This window comes from Rhinolophus ferrumequinum, chromosome 22, assembly GCF_004115265.2.
Source record: "Rhinolophus ferrumequinum isolate MPI-CBG mRhiFer1 chromosome 22, mRhiFer1_v1.p, whole genome shotgun sequence".
Taxonomy (NCBI): Eukaryota; Metazoa; Chordata; class Mammalia; order Chiroptera; family Rhinolophidae; genus Rhinolophus; species Rhinolophus ferrumequinum.
This window is the reverse complement of record NC_046305.1, coordinates 16,859,448-16,881,500: the sequence shown is the minus strand read 5'-3', so window position 1 is coordinate 16,881,500 and position 22,053 is coordinate 16,859,448. Positions and strand designations below refer to the sequence as shown.

At 35.6% G+C, this 22,053-nt stretch overlaps 1 protein-coding gene across 1 annotated transcript in view; it reads right to left on the bottom strand.

The window, feature by feature from the left end:
- HMCN1 (hemicentin 1) overlaps positions 1–22,053 on the bottom strand; it is a 398,555-nt gene that overhangs the window by 87,339 nt on the left and 289,163 nt on the right. The window contains exons 50-60 of the mRNA XM_033093361.1: positions 21,528–21,701; positions 20,084–20,197; positions 19,073–19,218; positions 15,041–15,191; positions 13,507–13,701; positions 11,739–11,852; positions 7,366–7,553; positions 5,676–5,772; positions 1,226–1,387; positions 429–542; positions 112–314 (exon numbers count right to left, since the gene is read on the bottom strand). Of these exons, the coding sequence (XP_032949252.1) occupies positions 112–314; positions 429–542; positions 1,226–1,387; positions 5,676–5,772; positions 7,366–7,553; positions 11,739–11,852; positions 13,507–13,701; positions 15,041–15,191; positions 19,073–19,218; positions 20,084–20,197; positions 21,528–21,701 (1,658 nt within the window). The remainder of the gene's footprint in view (positions 1–111; positions 315–428; positions 543–1,225; positions 1,388–5,675; positions 5,773–7,365; positions 7,554–11,738; positions 11,853–13,506; positions 13,702–15,040; positions 15,192–19,072; positions 19,219–20,083; positions 20,198–21,527; positions 21,702–22,053) is intronic.

The window sequence follows — 22,053 nt, the reverse complement described above, 5'->3', positions numbered from 1 at the left end:
TTTTTTTTTTTAATTATTTTCCCTGTAGTAAAGGGAATATGCAGCTCCCAATTCTCTCTGTCATAATCCCACGAAGGAGTCATGACACGCAAACAAGAATGAAAGAGGCACCTCAGTTTTCTTGATGTGTAGCATTTGTCCATCTGCTAAAATCTCCAAGTGAGTAGATTCTGTTATCATCCGCCCATTCTTATACCAGGTGACGACTGGAGGTGGGACAGCGTTGGACTCACACTCCAATGACACTGAGGTCCCCTCTCTTACATTAACTACAGAGAGAGATTCACTGCCATGATCTTTAATGCTTGGGGGCACTGAGGAAAGGAAATAAGAACAGAAGGAGGTTTTTCTCATTAAGACACACAGAGAGAAAATATATAATACCAGTTTTAAAATGAAAGAATTTTATGAGGAGAGTGAAAACAAACCATAAACAGTAAGGGAAACTTTTTTCTTGCTTTCACCAGCTTGGTTGATGGCTATGCAAGTGTATTCACCACCATCAGATACTTTGGCCCGAATAATTTGTAGAGTCCGACCACCTGTGGGCAAATATAATGAAAATTGAGGAGCAGTATAGAAATTGCTCTAATAACTATTTTATCAATAGGATAAATGACAAAATATTCCCTTCCAGTAAAATTTGTATAGAAACATTGCATATTTAAAATGAAAGAATCGAATCCGTTTTCTTGAATGGATCTTTCCCTTATTATTGATTCTACTTCTTTATAAAAAAGGAAATTCATAAAATTTTTCTCTCTAGTAACCAAACATGGATAGAACTGTTAGATATAGGTCCTAGTGAGCCAACAGTAATTGTACAATAGTCAGATATGTTAAGAAGTATTTTCTGGGTTTAAATCTCCCACAGTGCCAGTCTATCTGTTTATCTGTCATAAAGGAGCTTTAACATTGATTAAAAAGAACAAGTAAATTTATCTAAAGAAAGCACTATTTACCAATCTATCACTCCCATGGAATTACTAAGTACTGTGCCTAAATTTCATAATTTCTTGCAGTAGAACTTGTTACTGTACATTCCCACTAAAATCATACAAGTCTATACAATCTTATCATAATGGCCCCAAATGGGCAAAGATTAATGTGAATAAATGAAGCAAGACAAACGTTTGGAAAGAGACTAACTTGAAATGCCAGTTGTACGAAAAACAAAGGAAAAGGAGAATGTCTTGCCCACCTATGAGACTCATACGTTCCTTACCAGGCACAATGAGAGCATTTGTGTTTAGCTTGATAGGCTGTTCACTCTTGAGCCAGCTGAGATCAGGAGGTGGAAAACCAGACACCTCACAGGTCAAAGAGATGAAGTTGTTCACCACAACAGCGAGATTTTCAGGGTTAGGACCAATGACACTGGGAGGAACTATAACAGCAAGTACATTAGGAGTGAAGTCTGACATTATCAGTAATGCATGTTCAATTTATTAATATAAGCCCAACGCTTGTAGTCTGCTAAAGCATTGACTTAATTAGTAGGAAGTCTGTTATTAAACTGTTAATTATTCAGCTGTCTTTCTTCTTAGAATCCCCTAATGCCTTTACCAAATTATGTTGATCAGTTTTGTTTTTCCCAGTTGAAAGAGTACCAGAATTTTCAAAGACAGAATTATTCTGCATTTGGAAAATGTAGCTGGCGATTCCTAAGATGGTTTTATCAATGTACAAAGAAAGACGTAATAGTGCTTTCTATTAAGTATGTTTGAATATTCTTGTTTTAAATATTGCATCCTTACAAGTTTTTATTTTCCTACTATAGCATTTATAGAGTAGAAATTTAATTTTAGGATATCTGTCTACCAATGAATTTTACAGGCATTTCAACAATGTAAATAAATCAATGACTTTCAAGATGAGCAGAACATTTAAGAAATAGACAATACTGTGGTTTGTTGCTCAAAACCAAAAAAGGAATTCCACAAGCAAAAGTAGTGCAGAGAAAAAGTGGACTAAAAAAGAATGAGATTAATAATGCAACGCCATTTATGCATATTAAAACATATGCATATGCATATGGAACAATACAGAATACACTCAGATGGAAAGAACAACATCGTACACATTTGAATGTCTCCTATGAAGGGGCAGGGGAAATAGGAGTGAGGAATGGGCATAAAAATGAATGAATGGATTAATAAATAAAAGCAGAGATGGGCCTAGCTCAGATGATTGAAGATAGACATGAACTAAGGAATTCAATTAATGCTCTAATAAATTAAAACTGATGTCTTAAAACAACCTCAAAAACAAAAGCAGAACATCAAAAAGACAAACGTGTTCCTTTTCTTTCACTATCACGTTTTTTTCACCCACTAATTAATTTTAATACTCACTCATTCATTTAAGTATCAAACATTTATTGAATACCTACTGTATTCCAGACATTGTGCTGGGTGCTGAAGCAGTGTGAAAAATGTAAGAGACAATAGCCAGATAGAGTTCATAAAGTGGTAATGACAGACATCGGACTAAAAATAACAGCTAACATGTTTTGAATGGATACATTGTACCAGGCATTGCTCTGAACACTTCACATACACTACCTCAGTGAATCCTCATACAACCTTATATGCTAGATATAGTTCTTATCCTCATATTACAGATGAAAAAGTGAGACAGAGAAGTTAGCATCTTGCCCCAAATTTCACAGTTCATCACTGGTTTGGAAGTTAAGCAGTCTGGCTCTAGAGCCCTTATTCTTAGCCACTGTTCTATGCTGTCTATTAATTACAAGTGCTATGAGTGTCAATCAGAAGAGTAGGGTGACAGCTGGGAACTAACCTAGCTTGGGGATCAGGAGGAGGAAGTGACATTTAAGAAGATACTTGAAATATGACCAGGAATAAGCTAAGTGGAAGACAGGAAATGGGTGTGTCTTCCAGAAAGAAGGCAGAACACACAGCAGTAACCCTCTTATCTGAGGGAGATATAGTCCAGGACCCCCAATGGATGCTTGAAACCGAGGATGGTACTGAATCCCATATGATTCAGTTGAAGTATATATACTTTTTTTTTTTTTGCTTTTTCACTTAAAGGAAGCACCTATGGCTTCTCTTTGGCATATCCGAATTGCCAGCATCACTACTCTTGTACTTTGGGGCCATTATTAAGTAAAATAAGGTTGACTTCTACACAAGCACTGTGATACGGTGACAGTCAGTGTCATAACCGAGATGGCTACTAAGTGACCAAAGGGTGGGGAGCTTCTACAGCACAGATACGCTGGACAAAGGGATGCTTCACATCCTGGGCGGGACAGAGTGATGGTGGTGTGAGATTTCATCATGCTACTCAGAATGGAGCGCAATTTAAAACTTATGAATTGTTTATTCCCGGAATTTTCCATTTAATAATTTGGAGTAAAAACAGGAGAGGACCCCCCCACCCTCCCTCAGGCAGCATGGAGGTTCCAGTTCAAGCTGGTACTTATGAATTTATAATGACACCAGTATTTCTGATTCTAAGAGTTCCTCCAGCCATGGCTAACTACAGGTGCAGGTGTGGTGCAGACGTGGAGTTTAATGACAGGCAGTACAGAAAGGCAGCTAAGTACGATATCTCTGGAACCAGACTGCCTGAGTCAGAGTCCTGGTTCGTCCTTTGCAAGCTGTGTAACTTTGGGCGTGTTACTTAATGTCACTGAACATCAGTTTTTCATCTGTAAAAGGGATATAAAATGGTACCAACCACCTGGGGTTATTGAGATAATTAAGTGAAATAATATGTATAAAACATTCGGCACAGTACCTGGTGGGCATCAAGTAGTCAATATGTTGTGTTGTTATGGGCAGGGCTGAGCTTTTACTGAGCTCAGCACTGAGAGACATGGGCTAAGAGAAGTGACTGAAACACTGTTCCATGAAAGTTAAGCTGGAAGTGAAACAGAGTGAAGACACACATGGTTGAAAATTGATAGGTTGTCAGATTGAAGATAGAGTACAGAAGAAGCAAGCATTGTCATAGAGGGATATAACAAGTGGTATGATTTTTGGCGAAAATAATTTAAATTATTTCTCCCCCAAAAGAATCTTCCAGTATTTAAGCATGGATTTCTGAGCACCATTAGGAGTTCAAGATGCCATTAACTGGTGAAAGAGGAAAAACCCTTCTAAGCTCTAATCCTCAATGGTAAACAGAGTGGCTGCAGCCCCTGTAGTCACACAAGGCCCCCACTTTGGGTGTTTTTGCTGTGTATGAAGAGGCAATGGGCATGAAGGAAATATAATAAAAGAATAACAAAAATTTATTTAGTAACTACCACAACTAGAGACACCATTCCAACTTTAGGGAGACCAAGATCCATAAGAAATGACCATTTGTCTATTGCATTTACAATAAAATTATGGGACTGAGGTGAAGATAGAGCTATACAAAGGTAACACTAGGCAACACATGTAACTGCTTTCATTGGCGTATTTACAAGTTGCTTTTGATCACATAAAGAGGAAAAATGAATTCTTCCCTGATCAATCAGGAAAAATCCTGAACATTTTTATTTTTCAACATTTATTCTATTGTACCTTACAAATTAGAATGTGTGCTTTCACAATGATTATATTTGCTTCATTAATTCATTCTTCCTGGGAATTCATAACACATTTGTTTCTGTTTCAGTCATATTTATTCATTAAAAGAACTTAGAAGATATATATGAAGCACCTATTGTGTGTTACTCACTGTGCTAAAATCGAGGAATATAAAGATAAAACTGTTTCAAATATCTTTTACACAAACACCAAACATTGCTAGACATCAATACTCCCTACACATCACACCGAAAAAAAGAAAGAAAGAAAGAAAGAAAGAAAGAAAGAAAGAAAGAAAGAAAGAAAGAAAGAAAGAAAGAAAGAAAGAAAGAAAGAGAGAGAAAGAAAAGAAAAATACCCATGATGCTACATGAAAGTCCTCCTAGGGGAGAAATTTTTCATGAAGTTTCAAATTTCAGCTATTTCCAAAATGAGCTAGAATTTTACATGTGTATCACACATGTAAAGGAAATCTTTTATGATTGTTCATCATTTCTAATTTAATATTCTGGAAGTAGCTGTGTGTCACAAAAATAAAACTACTGTTCTGTGTTAGACAATCAACTGCTTTTTTTTAAAGCAAAAAATTAGTATTTATGGGGTGACTAGCACATATTGAAAACTTAAAGTTTGATGCAGGAATGAGATATGCTGACGGTTTTAGGAATTATTTAACTCCTCAGAGTGACTTCTTCTCCAGGCAGTATATTAGGTACTAGAGGGTGAAGCTCAATGTGACTTCTACACTTGATGAAAGACACTGGTTTCAATCAGGACTAGTGGATGAATCTTCATGAGTCGAAGATCTATATTTCGTTCATACTTCATAAAAACTCGTAATCTTTGGGATTTCAAATTTTTATTTTTTTACTCTCAATATGTAGGAGTAACTACTTTCTCTGAAAGGACTGACATACTATAAAAACAGGCTCCCTAGAAGATTTGTACTTTGTACTTTATAAATCCTACCAGCTGTGATGGGTAGGAAGAAGGGAGGACAGTGTACGAATGCAGGCTCCACCACCTGTTCAAGTTAAAAAATACAAAAGAAGCCTACATAATCTAAAACACAGTTTCCTTGCTTTTTCAAGCATACTCAAACAGATGTTTTTGAAACTGAGCTCTTACCATGAACATTGAGGTTATAATATTTTTTGGCACTTCCAGCTGTGTTCTCAGCAATACACACATACCTGCCGATATCTGTTATTTGAGTATTTAGAATCTAAGGGAAAAATGAAGAAATTGCAACTGAATTTTTTTTTTATAAAGCAACTTGTCATCATTTTGAGAATAAACAATAATATTCTTTCTAGTTAATACCAGATGAACATAAAACAAATTTTGTGCATGATAGGGCTGGTGTTGGCTTTTATTAGTCAGGTTAATCAAATAAACATTTATAAAGATTTCTAATCAGAACAGGCAATTTTATACATACTTGTGGTATACTGACCACAAAGAGTCCTAAATTATTCTCGCACTTTCCTTTCTGCACCTCTGGCAATGTGACTTTGAAGCTCCTCCCTTCAAGAGGTGGAGTAAAGGTGTGGAATTTGTGTTGACATTGTGCTTGGCTTTGAGCCATAGAATGTGACGGATGTGACAGTGTGCCATTTCAAACCTAGGCCTCAAAAGATACTGTCACTTTTCTCACTCTTTTGGAACCCTGCTACCACCATACGATGAAGCCAACACTAACCTGCTGGAAGGTGAGAGATCACTTGGGAAAGAAGCAGCCCAGTTACTGCATCTGAGGCCCTGGATGTGTTCAAGAGCCCAACCAAGACCAATAGGGCCACTTCTCACATCCACAGCACACAGGAACTTGGGTAAGCCCAGCTGAGACCGGAAGAATCCCCCGGCCAACCAGAAGACTTGTGAGCTAGACAAATGCTTGCTGTTTTAGTCGTTGTTTTGGAGTGGTTTGTTTTATATACCAATAGCTAGCTAATTTAGTAGCTATATTTTATTTTATTATGCAGAGATCTTTATCCATTTATATATCCTTAGGCTCTAGACACAGAAATACTTAAGTATTTCAGTAAGGGTTGTATGATCATCAAATGGAAATAATCAGGATGTTTATAAGATACTTTGAGAATTCAAGGTTAATTCACAGTCAGTAAACATGATTCTTTTTTTTTTTTTTTGATAAGGAATTCTATGAGATATGTCCTGTGTTGGATACACTGACAATTACACTTAGATTCTCAGGCTGACAGAACATCATTTATATGTTCGTGAAATTAAGTTGTATCCTAACAAAAGAGCAGGTACTATTTCTATGAGTGCCTAACTTCCTTTAAGGGCATTTGAAAAGAAAAACATAGGCAATGAACAATTCAATTATGTGGTTTCCATTATTATTATATTATCATCAATTCTTTGACAATAGAGGAAAGTTTTAATCTATAGGGAACCTTATACCACCTAGAATTTTACTAGCAGAAGCATGCAATGGAAAGGATTGTAATAATTTGCTTATAATGTGGTTTTTATCACAAAGGCCATATTGTAATAAATTTAGGTGTGTGTGTGTGTGTGTGTGTTGAATATACAATTTCTGGAAGAATTCACACAAAACTGTTAATAGGGATCACCTCTGATAGTGGGACTAAATTGGAGGAAAAGAATTTTATTTTATATATCTTTTTTATGATTACTTTTACAAATATAATATCTATAAACCAATAAAAATTTTAAGTCAAAAGATAATTATAAAAACCAATAAAAATTTTAAAAGTCAAAACACACAATTATAAAAAAATATTTAAAAAAAGCAGCTATTTTAAACATAGATTTTTTTCACTTTTACCTGTAGAATTCTTCCATTAGACAGAAATTTGTGATGCCCATCTTCTAGCAAGGGCTGCCCATCTTTTTGCCAAGAATTCCTTGGTGCGGGGCTACCAGTGGATGAACACTCCATCAGCACACTCTTGTTCACCAGCACGGTAACCTCTTCAGGGAGATCATTATTTGCTCCCTTGATAACTGGTGGCACTAATAAGTGATTGCAACAAAGAGACAATGACAGGAAACAAGGTTATTTCTAAATTATTCTAGCTTTCTGACAACTTTAAAAAGTGTTCGATAATAGAGGAGCAAAACTTGAAGAAATCATGACCCCCAAGTAACATTTTATGCTAATAAATTAGGGTTATAATTAAAATTGTGTGAAGTTGAGTTTACTCTCTTCCCTCTCTTCACCTACCCTGGACTAACCCCTCCCATAATTTCATTCCCATTTAGGTCAATGCAAATTGTCCCCCAATATCTTGTCTTGCTTCTTCTCTCAGTCCCTTCCCTTATTCTTTCTGGGTTTCAAGCATCTGCATGAATTAACAGCTAACTCTATTTGGTCATCTCGACAAGCCAGATAAATTACATCTTTAACGTGTATTTGAAATGAACAGATTTGGTCTCATTTGCAAGGGAATTATCTGGGCTACTCAAAGTGTGTTTCCCGAGCCAAGTATCAGTGGTATCAGCATCACCTGTGAGCTTGGTTAAAAATGCAAAGTTTGGGGGTCACCTGAGACCTCCTCAATTGGCAGCACTAAGAGGGGCCAAGAAGTTTGCGTTTTAACAAACTCTCCCGGTGATCCTTATGCATGTGAAATTTTGAGAAGTCACGCTCTAGATTTTCCTACGTATATTCATTTAAAATAATATGGTGGCATCTAGATTCATGTCTACTTTACATTAGACTAGTCAGTCATGAAAAATCACATATTACCCACTGAATTTTAAAAAATGGAAATGTTACATAAATTAGAAACGGATGTTGGCTGCTTTTGCAAATGTAGAAATTCATTTTCACAGTGAATAATCTTTTCGTTTTGTTTTGAAAGCTTAGTTATTTTGTTTCACACTTTTAAAATGTACCATATCTTTAGCGATCAGTAAAGACTGTATGTTTAATGTAGATGTAGTCTTGTGGTCTTTGGGTCTCTCATAAACTAAACTGAAAGTCTGTAAAGAAAATAATCAAGGCTACAAAGGCACACAATAGAATTTCAATGTTATTTTTAATGCATATTTTCATATTCAAAGTTAGTGATTTGTACTATACTTGAGAAAACATAAAATATATAACTTGAACTACAGATTAGTAAATAATACACTTGAATTTCAGATTAAATGAGGCTATCACTAACCTCACACCCTGAAAACTAATAAAATAAAATGTTGGAACATAAAGATTCAATGTTTTCCTCAACTTTTGCCTGGAGCTGAACCATCGGAGGTACCAGGATGTACATTATAAGTCCAAGGTCTGACCTATAGAGATCTCCACCAAAACCCTTAGCTCTGACCTGCCCCATCCAGCTGCGTCCCCGCCAACAGCTGGGTTATATCACTCAGAATTGTTCTCATTGGTACCTAAGGGGTCAGCATCAAGCATTGTGAAACATCCCTAATTTAGCCAGTTCATTTTTCTTGCTTTGTTCCCTCCTCTTTAATCTCATCTCCAATAAGCTTTCTAACTTCCTCCTAGTTCAAATAACAGCCTGAAGGCATGAACATCTACCCTTGACTACCTAACCCCTAAATTCCAATTCAATTGAACAGAATCCCCGTCCTTCTCAAACTACATGATCTTACTTCTTTATTAGACCCTTACACTGTCCTCAAATAAATTCTTTCCAAACTTAGGTAAAATAAAGCCAGATGTAGATAGTCCTACGTTGGACGGTTCAATTATAATGCTTCTTCCTTCTCCAAGTGTCTAAGCTCCCTGAAGAAGGACTGATGTTACTGTATTCACTGTTGTATCCTCGGTGCCTAGCACAGTGCCTGCCACACAGTGAGCAATCAACAGATATTTGCCAAATAAATAAATGTTAAACTTCTTGTGTTTTTTCTCTCCCACCTCTTTTTGGGCTTCCTTCATAAGCTGCTATTTGTTTGCACTGAACACTCTAACCCTTCTACACCTCCTCACTTATAATTGATCTGTCAGCCTCCCTCCTAGTTCATTTTTTCTCTTGGCCTGCTCAGATCTCATAGGGGTCATTTCCATGATGGTCTGTCTCACTGAACACTCTAGTCTCTCTAGCTCTCGAGTGTTTACCTTGTAGCACATCACCCTGACCACCCGCTTAGGCCATATGGTCTGTTTTTTCTACCTCTGCCCCAGGTTGCTGAAGGTGGTGGTAGAAAGCAGTGACTGAGCCCAGTAGTTCCAACTTCAATGCCTGACTGTCTATCACATCCCTCATAGTGCCAATCACTAACATTTTCTATTTTTCACAGATCCAAATACCATCCTTGCCACTGTTTCTCTTGCTCTTATACTTAAGAAAAAGGACTAAATACATGTGATAGGCATCCCCACATTTCCCTTCTTACTATTCCAATAATAAATGGTAATCCAGTACCATGAAAGGCTAATTCACCCATCTTGGTTCCTTGATTGCATTTTTCACCTGTTCTAGGACCTTGTTCCATCAATCCCTGCTTTCTCTCTCTCTCTCTCTCTCTCTCTCTCTCTCTCTCTCTCTCTCTCTCTCTCTCTCTCACCCACACAAAACTTTAATTTGTCCCTTCCTATTATATCATTTTCCTTAGTCTATAAGCAAGCTCAAATCTCTCTTAAACAAGCTTTTTCGAACAAGCTGTTTATCCTAAAACTCTTCCACATCTTCCTTCCTCTTCAAAATGTCTTAAGAGTACTCTGTATTTGTTTCCTTTTCTTTCTGCTTACTTGCTTAATATTTATCCTCTTGTTCTGTGGCTTTGTCTCACACCATACTATCTAAATTGATCATTTGAATTTCACCAATGAGTTTTTTGTTTCAAAGCCAATGGGCTTTTTTTCTGTTTTTATTTTCTTACTCTTGGTTTAGCATTCAATATTAAACCCACCTCCTGATGACCTTTACTATGCCCTGGATTCTGTGACATGATAGTTTACCACTTTTCATTAATTCCTCAGATTGTTTCTCTTCTAACTCAGTTTTCCTTTTCCTGTCTCTTACCTGTATGTGATCTTCTTTTGATCTTCTTCTATTCTATCTATAACCCTTTCTATCTATAACCCATGGGAAGTCTCATGCCTTTGAATATCACCTGTTTGTGGATGACTCTCAACTCTATACTCTTAGCTCAGTTCTCTCTCCCATGCTGTAGCTCCATATTTCCTTCCAACAGCCCATTCAGTAGTTTATCTAAGTATTCTGGAATTATGCCAAATTCAACATGAACAAAATGCACTTCCTTCTTCCCAAATCATGTTATTTTCCGACGTCTTCTATTTTTATTAATCTTGCTACTATTTTCTTAATCACCCAGGATAAAAATCTCATTGTCATCTTATACTCTGAGACAAGTGCCTAACACTTCCTATCACTTAATCTCTTCCTCTATAAAATCTTCCATAACTACTCCTTCCCATACATTCCTACTGTCACTTCTCGAGTTCAACCTCTTCTTACAGAAGCATCTATTTGTTCTTGATTCTAGTAACATCACCTCTCTTTTCCCTTAAAAGTGCAATGCTTCTTCCACTCTCAGTCCATGTATTCAGTGGGAGGTGACTGTAGCCCAATGGTGGCCATATGAACTAGACCTTATCAATTACGTCTCTCTGCCTCTGTCATTGGTTTAGGGATGGATATAGGATTGACCCTTGACTTCAATAGTAAATAAAAGTTTTCATTTGAGTGTGAAACTAGGAAGGTGTAAGAATAGAGTTTCAAGGGACCAACTTGCCGTCCAAAGGGATACCCCACCTGAGAGTGACATTAACAGAGAAAAACAAAACCAAGAAAAAAAGAAAGGTAAAGTCCAGGTGACCTCTTTTGAGACATAGAAGTCCAAAAGACTATAGCCAGCTCAACCTTGGGACTTTTCAAGTTCACTCGTCAATGTATTCTCTCTCTCTCTCTCTCTCTTTTTCTCTCTCTCTCTCTCTCTCTCTCTCTCTCTCCCTCTCTCCCTCGCTCCCTCTCTCTCTCTCTCTCTCTCTCTCTCTCTTTAAGCCAGTTTGTTATTTGATACTTCAGGGATCCTAACTAATGTGCTCTCAATTTGTATAAGACAACGAATTCCTTGGGAGAACTATCAGTTTCTGATTATCTTTATAGTCTTCAAGACACTTAGTACAACATCTTGCAAACATTAGTTCCTTGAAAATATTTTTGAGTGACAAAATGCATAATAAGCAAAAGAAAACAAACTCACAGAGTACACGGACGTCATAGTGAAGGGAAGCTTCTCCAGCCTCATTCACAGCCACACATGTATATCTCCCAGCGTCTTCTACTTTGGCCCGGGGAATCTGCAACACTCGCCCTCCTGAAAATATACCACAATACGTTTATTTCTGTAAATCTGAGAGAGAATAGTACTGGTCATAAACAGAGATACAATTTTTTAGATCTAATGACTTCCTTACATTTTCTTGAAAGGTTCTTACTTCATCCAATGGTTCAGTTTTAATCCTACATACCATTTTTATAACAAACATTGCATTATGGAAGTGATCCAATGTATGAATCAGATCTTCTGAGAATGAATAGCTCCTGTAGATTTTCCTCAAGGCAGGAAAGTTGCTCTATGCCCCTCACCATGTTCCATGTGAAATGTTACTACGTAGTAACTTCTTGCTTTTATACTTTTGAATGCATGTACAAGAAGTTTACACTATTTGAAAGTTTACACTGTTTGATGCAAGTGCTGTTTTTAGAAAACAATAGCCAAAGATGAAAAAGGCATAAAGTATACCATTACACAAACAATACCAAGAATAACTTTGTATTTTTAACTTTTCATGTTGATATAATTTCAAACTTAGAGAATAGTTTCAATAATTGTATAAAAAAACTTTTTACCTATGTTTATCAACTATTTATATTTCATTTGTTTTATCTTTGTCATATATGCATATTATCTGTCAAATATATTACATATATATAATCTTTTATATATATGAATTACATATATTATATATATATTGTGTATATATATATATATATATATAAAACCTATTATATATATATAATCTTTTTTAAAACCATTTAAGAGTAAGTTGGAGACATGGTGTACCTGTATCCGTAAATACTCATAAACTTATATTTCATAAAAATAAGGATAACCCTTTACATAAATATAGTATAATGATCAAAATCAGAAAATTTAAAATCAATATAAAGCTAGTATTGAATTTTTAGTCCATATTCAAATTTTATTATTTATAATAATATTGTCTTTTTTGGTTCTTTTTTCCCAAGCCCAGATCAATTTAGGATCACATGTTATATTTAACTCTCATTTCTATTTAGTCTCCATTTCCACCACCCCCACAAGATATTCTCTCATTTATTGGAGGTGAAATTTACATACAGTGGAATGCACTGACCTTAAGTGTATAATTTATAAATTTTTATAAGCCTATTTGAATGTTTGCTAAAAGTAAACAGAAGCCTTAAAAATATTATTCTATAATTTATACATCTCCTCTTCATCAATAAACCATGTAATTACTAAAATATTTGAAACTAATACTTATATAGTTTCAAATTATTTAAATTATTTAAATATTTTAACTATATTTAATATTTGCTATTGGTATGATAAATGCATTTAACAAACTGTAGTAGTAACTATTTGCAAATATATTTTAGAATTTATCATTAACAATGTATAGAAATCAAACTGATTACTTCATCACAGTATTTGAAAAATAGAGGCACAAGAAAGTCAGAGGATTTTCTTAAGTTGACAGAATGATTGTGTAATAAATCTGAAAATTAGCAAAAATGTTCTATTCTATGTCAAATTTTCAACCTAGATTCTCCTAGCTTGAAGCTACATGGATACCAGTGGCACTCGGCAGCCTGCGTCAGTTAAATCACATAGCCAGAAAGTCAATCAATTCCACTGGTAATAAATGAGAAGCAACACATTTGGTTGAGATTCAGATCTTCACCCTGTTCGTAGCAATCTGTACCTGGTAAAATCAATACTCTATCGCTTGAGGTCAGAGGACGGCCATCTTTGTACCATGTCAGGGTAGGAGGAGGAGCAGCATTTGTCTCACAGGAAAGAGAAATGGGATTATTGATGATCACATCCTTGGCTTCACTACTCCTGCCAGTATCCAGCATGTTTCCCATTTCCCAGAGTTTCTGAAAACTTGGAGGAACTAGGGAGGAAAGACATGGAATTGTGAACACATATGAATGCCAGTGTCAATCCATTTAACAAAGTTCCTGGCTGTGTTTTCACAAGAGTGATTTGTAAATGTAATAAAGTAGACAACGTGAAAATCTTTTCAAGCATTAATACATGGACCAACCCTAGCTGTTAGCCAAAAAAGTAGTAGACAGAAGTTGGAGCTGGTTTTCATGCGGAAGAACAAGAAATGTGGGGCTCAGAATGCTGCGCTCGTGCCCTGCTCTCCCTCCCTGTTAAAGGGTTCTGGCACTTAGAAGATAAAGGGGCCTGCTCCCAGGAAGGATCTACTAAAATAAAGATGGCTAAGGAATATAATTATAACAGAAAAAAATAAATTTTGAGGAACTATTAAAAAATAATGGCTAAATTGAGAGCATTTCCCAATAATCTGTCAAAGAAAGTTAAAGCTATGCAATCAAGATTAAAATAAGTCCATTAACAAAAATAACAGGATAGTCTCAAACTTTTCTGGAAGACATGTATGAACTTTCTAGAAGGCAATTTTCCTGTACATCAAAAACATTAAAAAGTGTATAGCACTGTGACAGAAACTTTCCACTATTAGTAACTTGTGAAAAATCAAAGATGTACAAAAGTTTATACAAAGACATTCAGTGAAAATTGGGAAACAACTCAGACATTCAACAATAGGAGTCTGAGTAAATAAATATTAGGATTCTCTATGATAAAGCAGGTACAGTTATTAAAAATCATACTGTGAGTAACAATATGAACAATAATAGCAGCCATCATTTCTTAAGTATATTTCTAAGAATTTTACTACTTTATATTATTTAACATTCACCACAATTCTACAAGGCATTAATTTTAAAAGCAAGGAATTTGGGGTTTAAAATATTTAGGTAACTTACCCAAGTCACAAAAGTTGCAGGAGCCTAAATCATCATTCTATTGCAAGTCTCACTGCTTTAAATTATTTACTTTACCGTTTTGCCTTCCAAGTAAATGCTATTAAAAAAACTTTTATGATATAATATTGGGGGGAAGCTAATGTAAGAGAGAAGTATGTATCATGTGATTCTAATCTATAAACATAGTATACTCTTACAAAAATGTATCAGAAGGAAAAACATCAAAAGGAACCACATAAAAATAACAGAAGAAATCCTGAATAATGGGACTATTTTCTTCTTTGTTAATTTCTTGCGTCCAAGTTTTTAAGAATAAATTTATATTATTGTCAAGAGCAAAAACAACTATTTGAAATAAATCAAATCAAATCTCTTTTTCATTGCTTTGACATATCATGCAAATCAAATGATATACAACAAGCATATTAGTATTACCTTGTATATTCACATCAAAATCCAGTTCATCTTCACCTGCAACATTAGATGCCACACAAGTATATCGTCCAGTGTCTGATATCTGAGCCTCCTTTATTTGAAGTGTGTGTCCATTTTCAGCAATATTAACATGATCATCTGATGTAAGGGGCTGTGATTCAATTATAATAATGTTAGCATTAAGTACTCTTATAAATCCTCTAAGAGACCATGTAGTTGATATTTTTTATGATTAACGAATAAAAATGAAATTTTATGTGAAATACTCAAGACAACAATAATTTAATTAATTTACTATATTTTGATTAAACTGCTTGTTTTGAAGTAATCACATTTTTATTATTTAAAAATAGTAGCTCATATAATTTACATCTCTGCCAGGTATTTCTGGGTGATACATTTATATACATTTTATGATAAAAACAATTATTTTTAGGTACCATATCCATTTTGGAAAAAATATTTTCAGTTGATCCCACATTGTATTTAAAAAGCATATCCTTTTATTAAAATTTTGCAAAACAAGTTAGAGTATTTTAATGAATGATTGAGGGTATTAACATAGTCTGATTTAATCTAAAAATCACTATTCATTCAGAAACATTAATACATCATAAGTGAGAAATTTTAACCTAGAGATATTTATAGTGTGATGTTTTATTGAAAGTATTACTATGATTAATGGAACATTAACTTACAGATATTTATATTATGATGTTTTATTGATAACATTATGTATACTTAATAGGACATTTCTCATCTTCTATGCATTTCCATTTACACTGAATTCCTTCTTATTCTTTAAAGATTTTAGCTCCTGGTTCAATCCCATTCCTTCTAATGATACTTTTCTCATAATTCTTGATGATTTCAATACCCACATAGACAATCATCCAATACTGTGTGCTCTCAGCTTCTTGACTTCTTCTCCTCTACCTTTTGTCCCCAACCCTCTCTTTGCCACTCAATAGGTGAGTCATGCTAGACTTTATAATTACTAGTAACTGCACCACTTCATAATCTGCTTCATAACTCTCTGACTGAAACCTCCTAACTTTCTAACTCACTTCCTCTAGCATCTCAACTCCAGTAACTTTTTGACCCTGTGGGAGGACCTACAATCCACTGACCTTGTAATATTTCCATTGCCTTTCACTCTTCTCCTGACCTCTATTCCCTCCTCAAAGAAAGTCTATTATGGCTATCACTCTTTGTACAAACCCTTAACACCTTTGCCCCCTTGCTCTTTATTTGGCTCCCCTGGCAGAACCCTAACCCTGGTTCATACCAATCTCTGTCCATTCCAAGCATCCCCTGGTCGATGTCAAGGACATCCCTCCAGCAACTGTGGCCTCTCTTACCTACATCATCAGCAATTTATTCTTTTCCACTGGATTATGTCAATCTGCATACACTATCGTATAATTTTCTCTATTCAAGAAAATTCTTTAGACTGTACCCTACTCCCACATTTTCCATAAAAGCCAAATGACTTAAAAATGTTTTCTACATTTGTCATCTCCATTTCTTTCCTATTGAATCTGCTCTGATCAGACTTTCACCATCTCTACTTGACCAAAATGACCCTGTCAAGGTCACCAATGACATCCATGTTGCTTAATTTATTGGTCAATTCTCAGTGCCATTTACCACAGCTTAGCTTGTCTTCATTTTGATATACTTTTTCCCCCTTATCCGTTGGGACACTTCACTCTCTGCCCCACAACCACTAAATGTAGAAGTACCCCAGGGCTTAATCCTTGGACCTCTCCTCTTTCTGTCTAAGCTCATTCTTCTAGTGATCTCACGCAAAATCTTGGACTCATCTTTGACTCATCTCTTTCCCTCACATCCTGCTTACAACCTTCATTCAAACAACCACCATCTCTCTTTTGGACCATTGCAATAAATTCAAATGTAGATCCTCTATTTTTTTCTCCCAATACAGAAGCAATGTACTTTTTTTAAAAACCTTAAGTCAAATCATATCATTCGTATTTAAAAGTTTCCAGTGGCTTCTCAACAGAATAAAGGCCAACTGGTCTACCAGGCAGTATGATCTAGCTCTCCACTAACTTCTGTTCACATCCTTTGTGTTTACAAACATCACTGCACTCCAGCCAAAATGTCTCAGAGCCTTTGCCCTTGAAATTCTCTCCCGTTAGCATGTTTTCCCCTCCGATTTCTTATTTTTGCTTCCTTCACTTTCCTTGAGTTTCTGTTCAAATATCACCTTATCAGTGAGGCCTTCCCGATACAAATAAGAGATCACATTCCCCCCACTCACTTTTCTTTTCCCTGACTGAATTTTCTCCGAAACACCTACCCTATCTGGCACATTACATGTTTTACAGATTTGTCTGTTTAGCAGTTTTGTCTCCCCAAACTTCCTATAAACAGAGATCTTTCTCTGTTTCCTTCATATCTGTATCCTCCATCTAAAACAGTGTCTGGCCAGTAGTATGATATGCTCAGTAAATTATTTGGGATGCAATGAATCATTATTAATATTATATCACCTGTATAAAAATAGCACAACTTAAAATTTCTATTGTAAAAGAAAAACTTTGGAGCATGAGTAACTACAACTCAAAGATTCTATCAAGACTTACTGCAGTTAACACTGCCAATAATTTTGGTGGGTTTTGTCGAAAACACTGTTTTGCTCAGATAGTGTCGTTTATCTGAAGAATGAAATAACAGAAGAAAGGGTACGGAAAATAAACAAAAACCAGTATTTTCTGTACACATTCTAGGGGACCAATCCCAAACCTTAAAAAATTTAGCAGCTTAAAGTATCACAATTGGATCAATTTCAGAGTCTGGATTTGAAACTGTAATTTAACTATTCGTTATGAAATTAAAAAAAACACCCAAACTGCCTCATTCCTAATGCAATTCTAGCCATTATCCAATTTTTATGTGTGTATGTATTTGTGTGTGTGTGTGTGTGTGTGTGTGCACACGCACACACATGGGTAGTCACCACAATGAATGAAAAGGCTTTAGATAAAATTAGAAATAAAATAAGATTTCAAAGGAGAAAAGAACTATTTGTTTCCAAGCAAACTCATATAGATTTGATATTGTACCATCAAGTGTGCTTGTAGTCAGAAAAGAAACTGTAAACAGAACATGGTGGGAGTTCCATATTTTTCCTTTTGCAATGGCTTCCAGATGAAACTTGCTTATTTTATATGAGATGATTTTTTTCTAGCTGCCAGTATTGCAAAATCCATCTGTGATCTGAAAAAATAAAGCCATATCTTTCTGCATCTTAAATCATGACTCTAACCTGAACTTCTAGAACTAGATTTAACTGACCATTTTGTCGATTATGTATAAAACAGGGCAAAGAGCAGCTTAGCTATGGCACATCTGTATTAAGCACAGTGTTAACAATAGCTTAAAAAAATGTATTTTGGTTTAAAACACCAGCACATTTCTTTGAAAACCTGCATGGAAGAACACAAGTTGAATGAGAAATGAGAATTGTGGTCTGAAAGTCAGATCACATAATTGAAGGATGTGCCTTTTTTTTTTTTTTTTAAAGTTTCTCATTGCCTCCAGTTAATTATATTAGACACTTAATCATCATATTTAGTTTTTTCCCTTCATAGTTACTTTTTGTAAAAGAGTTAAAGGTGTTTAGAGAAAGTTTTAATTAAATTTAGTTCCCATGTTAAGCCTATCGGGATAATCTGGTTTAACACTATTTTAGTGTTTCTTCTCCAGAAAGTTACTTTGCAAAGCCACAGAACACAAAAGTGATTCCCCAGTGGAAAGGTGGCTGGGTTTTCATAGATAGTTGCTAATGTACATAAAGAGAATCCCTCAAACTTTTCAATGATGGAATCATACCAATACTGTTGAACATGGTTCAAGTTTTTTTTGCAGTTTTATATAGTAGGAGCATGGGATTGTGCTTGTTTTAAGGTCACTTGATTCTCTGAATTACTTGTGTCTGTTTTATTGAACTGATCATTTTAGTCTTTAAGAAACCATCAGCAAATGAAAAATCTTGTGACTGGCCTGGCCATCCTTGTACCAGCTGAGAGAAGCAGAAGGAATTGCATAAGCTTCACATTCCAAGGTCAGGGTGGTGTTTACTTTGATCTTCACTTCTTTAGGGGAAAGACCAGGCCCCAGGAGGTCCCCTTTATTGATTATGGGTGGAACTGCAGAAAAACAAATATTAAAGAGTTAAACACTGGTTCTTTTAAATACATGGAATACCATGCAAATCACACTAAGGATCACTTATCAAGAAAACAAGGAAGTAACTGAAGCATTTTCTATGTACCCCTTTCATCCAGGACCCAAGTTAGCATCTTATGAAAGGGTAGTGTTCAGATACAGAATATGAAGAAGAGTATCATTCATCTTCATCGTTATAATATTGCCAATGAAGCTAATATCCCTCACAGAACAGTTCGTTTCATTTGCACCAGGTCCCCAGACACAGCCTGAGCATGACCCTCCAAAAATGCATTTTACAGGTCATTAAAGGGACTGATCAAAAGAACAAAAGACAATCAGAAAGATACTCTTCCTTTTAAAATACAAAAACAAAAAACCAACCAAAAACAAAATCCAGAAATGTAGGCACTATGAATAGCAGTAGTAGCTTTGCTTTTTATTTACAGGTCAATGTACAGGAGACTGACCCAAAGTCACTGATGAACTCATCCTAGTCTGTTGATTGGAACATACATTTCTAAACAACAGTTTTGTGCATGAATGTATTATAACTTAGCCCAGAGGATAATTCAGAAGAAAAAAGAGAGAAACCTAAGGAAGTGCCACTGACAAGTTCTCCAACAAGAGGTTAGTGAGCCAATGCAATGGGTTCCTTACATCTTTAAGCAATTGAGCATCATGGACACAATGCTTCATTCGACATCCATCTCAATGAAGCAAGCTGCGTAAACAACAAACTCTAATAATGAATATAAATAACTATGAACCCATAATGAAAAACAGGATTAAACACTTGAGACAACTTGGGGAAAATAGGAAACACAGTGTGCTTTCAGAACTCACTGTAGACCTTCACTTCATAGTGCTTCATCATTTCCCCAGCCTCGTTAGTGGCTACACAAGAGTATCTTCCAGCATTGTCCTCCTGTGCATTTAGGATCTGCAGAGTTCTACCTCCTGAAAAATCATGGAACACCAAAGAATCTCTGAGGTCACAGTGGCAGCAGAGTACACACAAACCACCAGGGTTTTCGTTCTTACTATTAATAGAGTTCTTCTTCTCTATGCCAATTCTGTAACAGTTATTGGACACAAGACACACTGCAATATAGGTGGTGGGCCCTGCATGGTGGATGAGGACAGTCAGGAAGTTCTCAGTGGTCCTTTGTGGTTATGATTATCTCATGCTATTCTGACCCTCCCATGCCTCTGTACACACTCTAGCTAAAGTCCTTATTTCACTTTTCATGAATAGGTCTTCTGCCTTAGTCAGTTTCTTCCTTTCATCTATCTGGTCTACCAGTAGAGACTGATCTTGCTAAAACACAGTTGGTATTATTTTATAGCTTTCTCCTTAAAAATCTGGTTCTCAAGTGACTAAAGTATACAGTCAAAAAACTCTTTAATCCAGGTATTCAAAACATGACCCTGATGGTCCTTCCTGACCTTATCTCCTACCCAGCCCCCTTTCCTGCTACACACACATATACACACATATACATAATGTCTCCACTCCATTGGGAGGTGAGGAGTCTAATTATTATTACTTACACAAAGATAAGCCATTCTCACTTTGCACCTTTCCCACAAGAGTCATACTGATGGATCTGAAATCTCTTCTAATTCATGTCTAACCAACAGAATTCTATAATTTTCTTTAAGGTCTTGTTCAAGTTCTGACTGCGACAAAGCAATTCCTAACTACTTCAGTCCATGGTGGCCATTCTCTTTTGATTTCTTATAAAACATGTCACTGCCCCATTAATCATATTCCACGACTATTCATAACCCATGATTATTCATGGATTCATGTTGTTAATTAACTTTCAACATTTTCTATCTCCTCCACATAAGACTGCAAATTTCTTAAAGCCAGTGATCATACTTTTTAATTCTTTCTACTTTCATATATATTGCCAGGTAGTAAAGAGGAATAAATAAACTCAATCAAAATACTAACTGTCCTTAAGGTTCAGTTCAACAAGAAATAAATTTCTACCCTTTTTTTCTTTGGAATTCTACATAATATATTTTAGCAATTAATTACACCATGGTACTTATTTAGTTGCCTTTTATTTAGCTATTTTATTGGTCTTTCAAAAAGTAATTTTCAGGTACCTTAGATGACAAGATATATACAGATAATTTAAAAAATTAAAATGTCAACAGAACATAACAGCCAACAACATTAGTATTTTTATGTATATATAAAGGAAGCAATGATTCTGCTTTTCTACAGCAGTAGATAGCACAAATGCATCTTGGGCATCTGAAGTAAGCGAATTACCTGGCAGAATACGAATATTTCGGTTGGATTCTAAAGGTGTTCCATCCTTAAACCAGGTGATGGTAGCTGGAGGGTATGAATACGCTTCACAGACCAAAGACGTGGGGCTACTAAGGATGACAATGACATCTTCAGGGCTGCCGTCACTATCGACACCAGAGATTGTGGGGGATACTAAAAAAGATTTAAAATGTAATCAAAGAAATATATTGAGAAATGTCTCTCTTTGTGCGTCTCTAAATTTCCATTATACTTATTTGCATTAAGTCCATTCTGTAACAATTAGAGAAAACAATTGAGTAGTGTTTGTATTCTACACGAAAGCAGTGAGAACCTCCAAAAGCTCACGGGGTGATGAAGAAGACGACGCATCAAAATGAATTATCACACGGTGTAAAAAGGGTAATAATGGGAATTCCAACGCAGGATATGTGGAGGCATAGCATTCAGTCAATCTGAGATGTGGGGTGTAAGGTTGTGGGGTGTAAGGTTGTCCTGGGGGAAGGCCTCCTGAAGGAGATTCCAA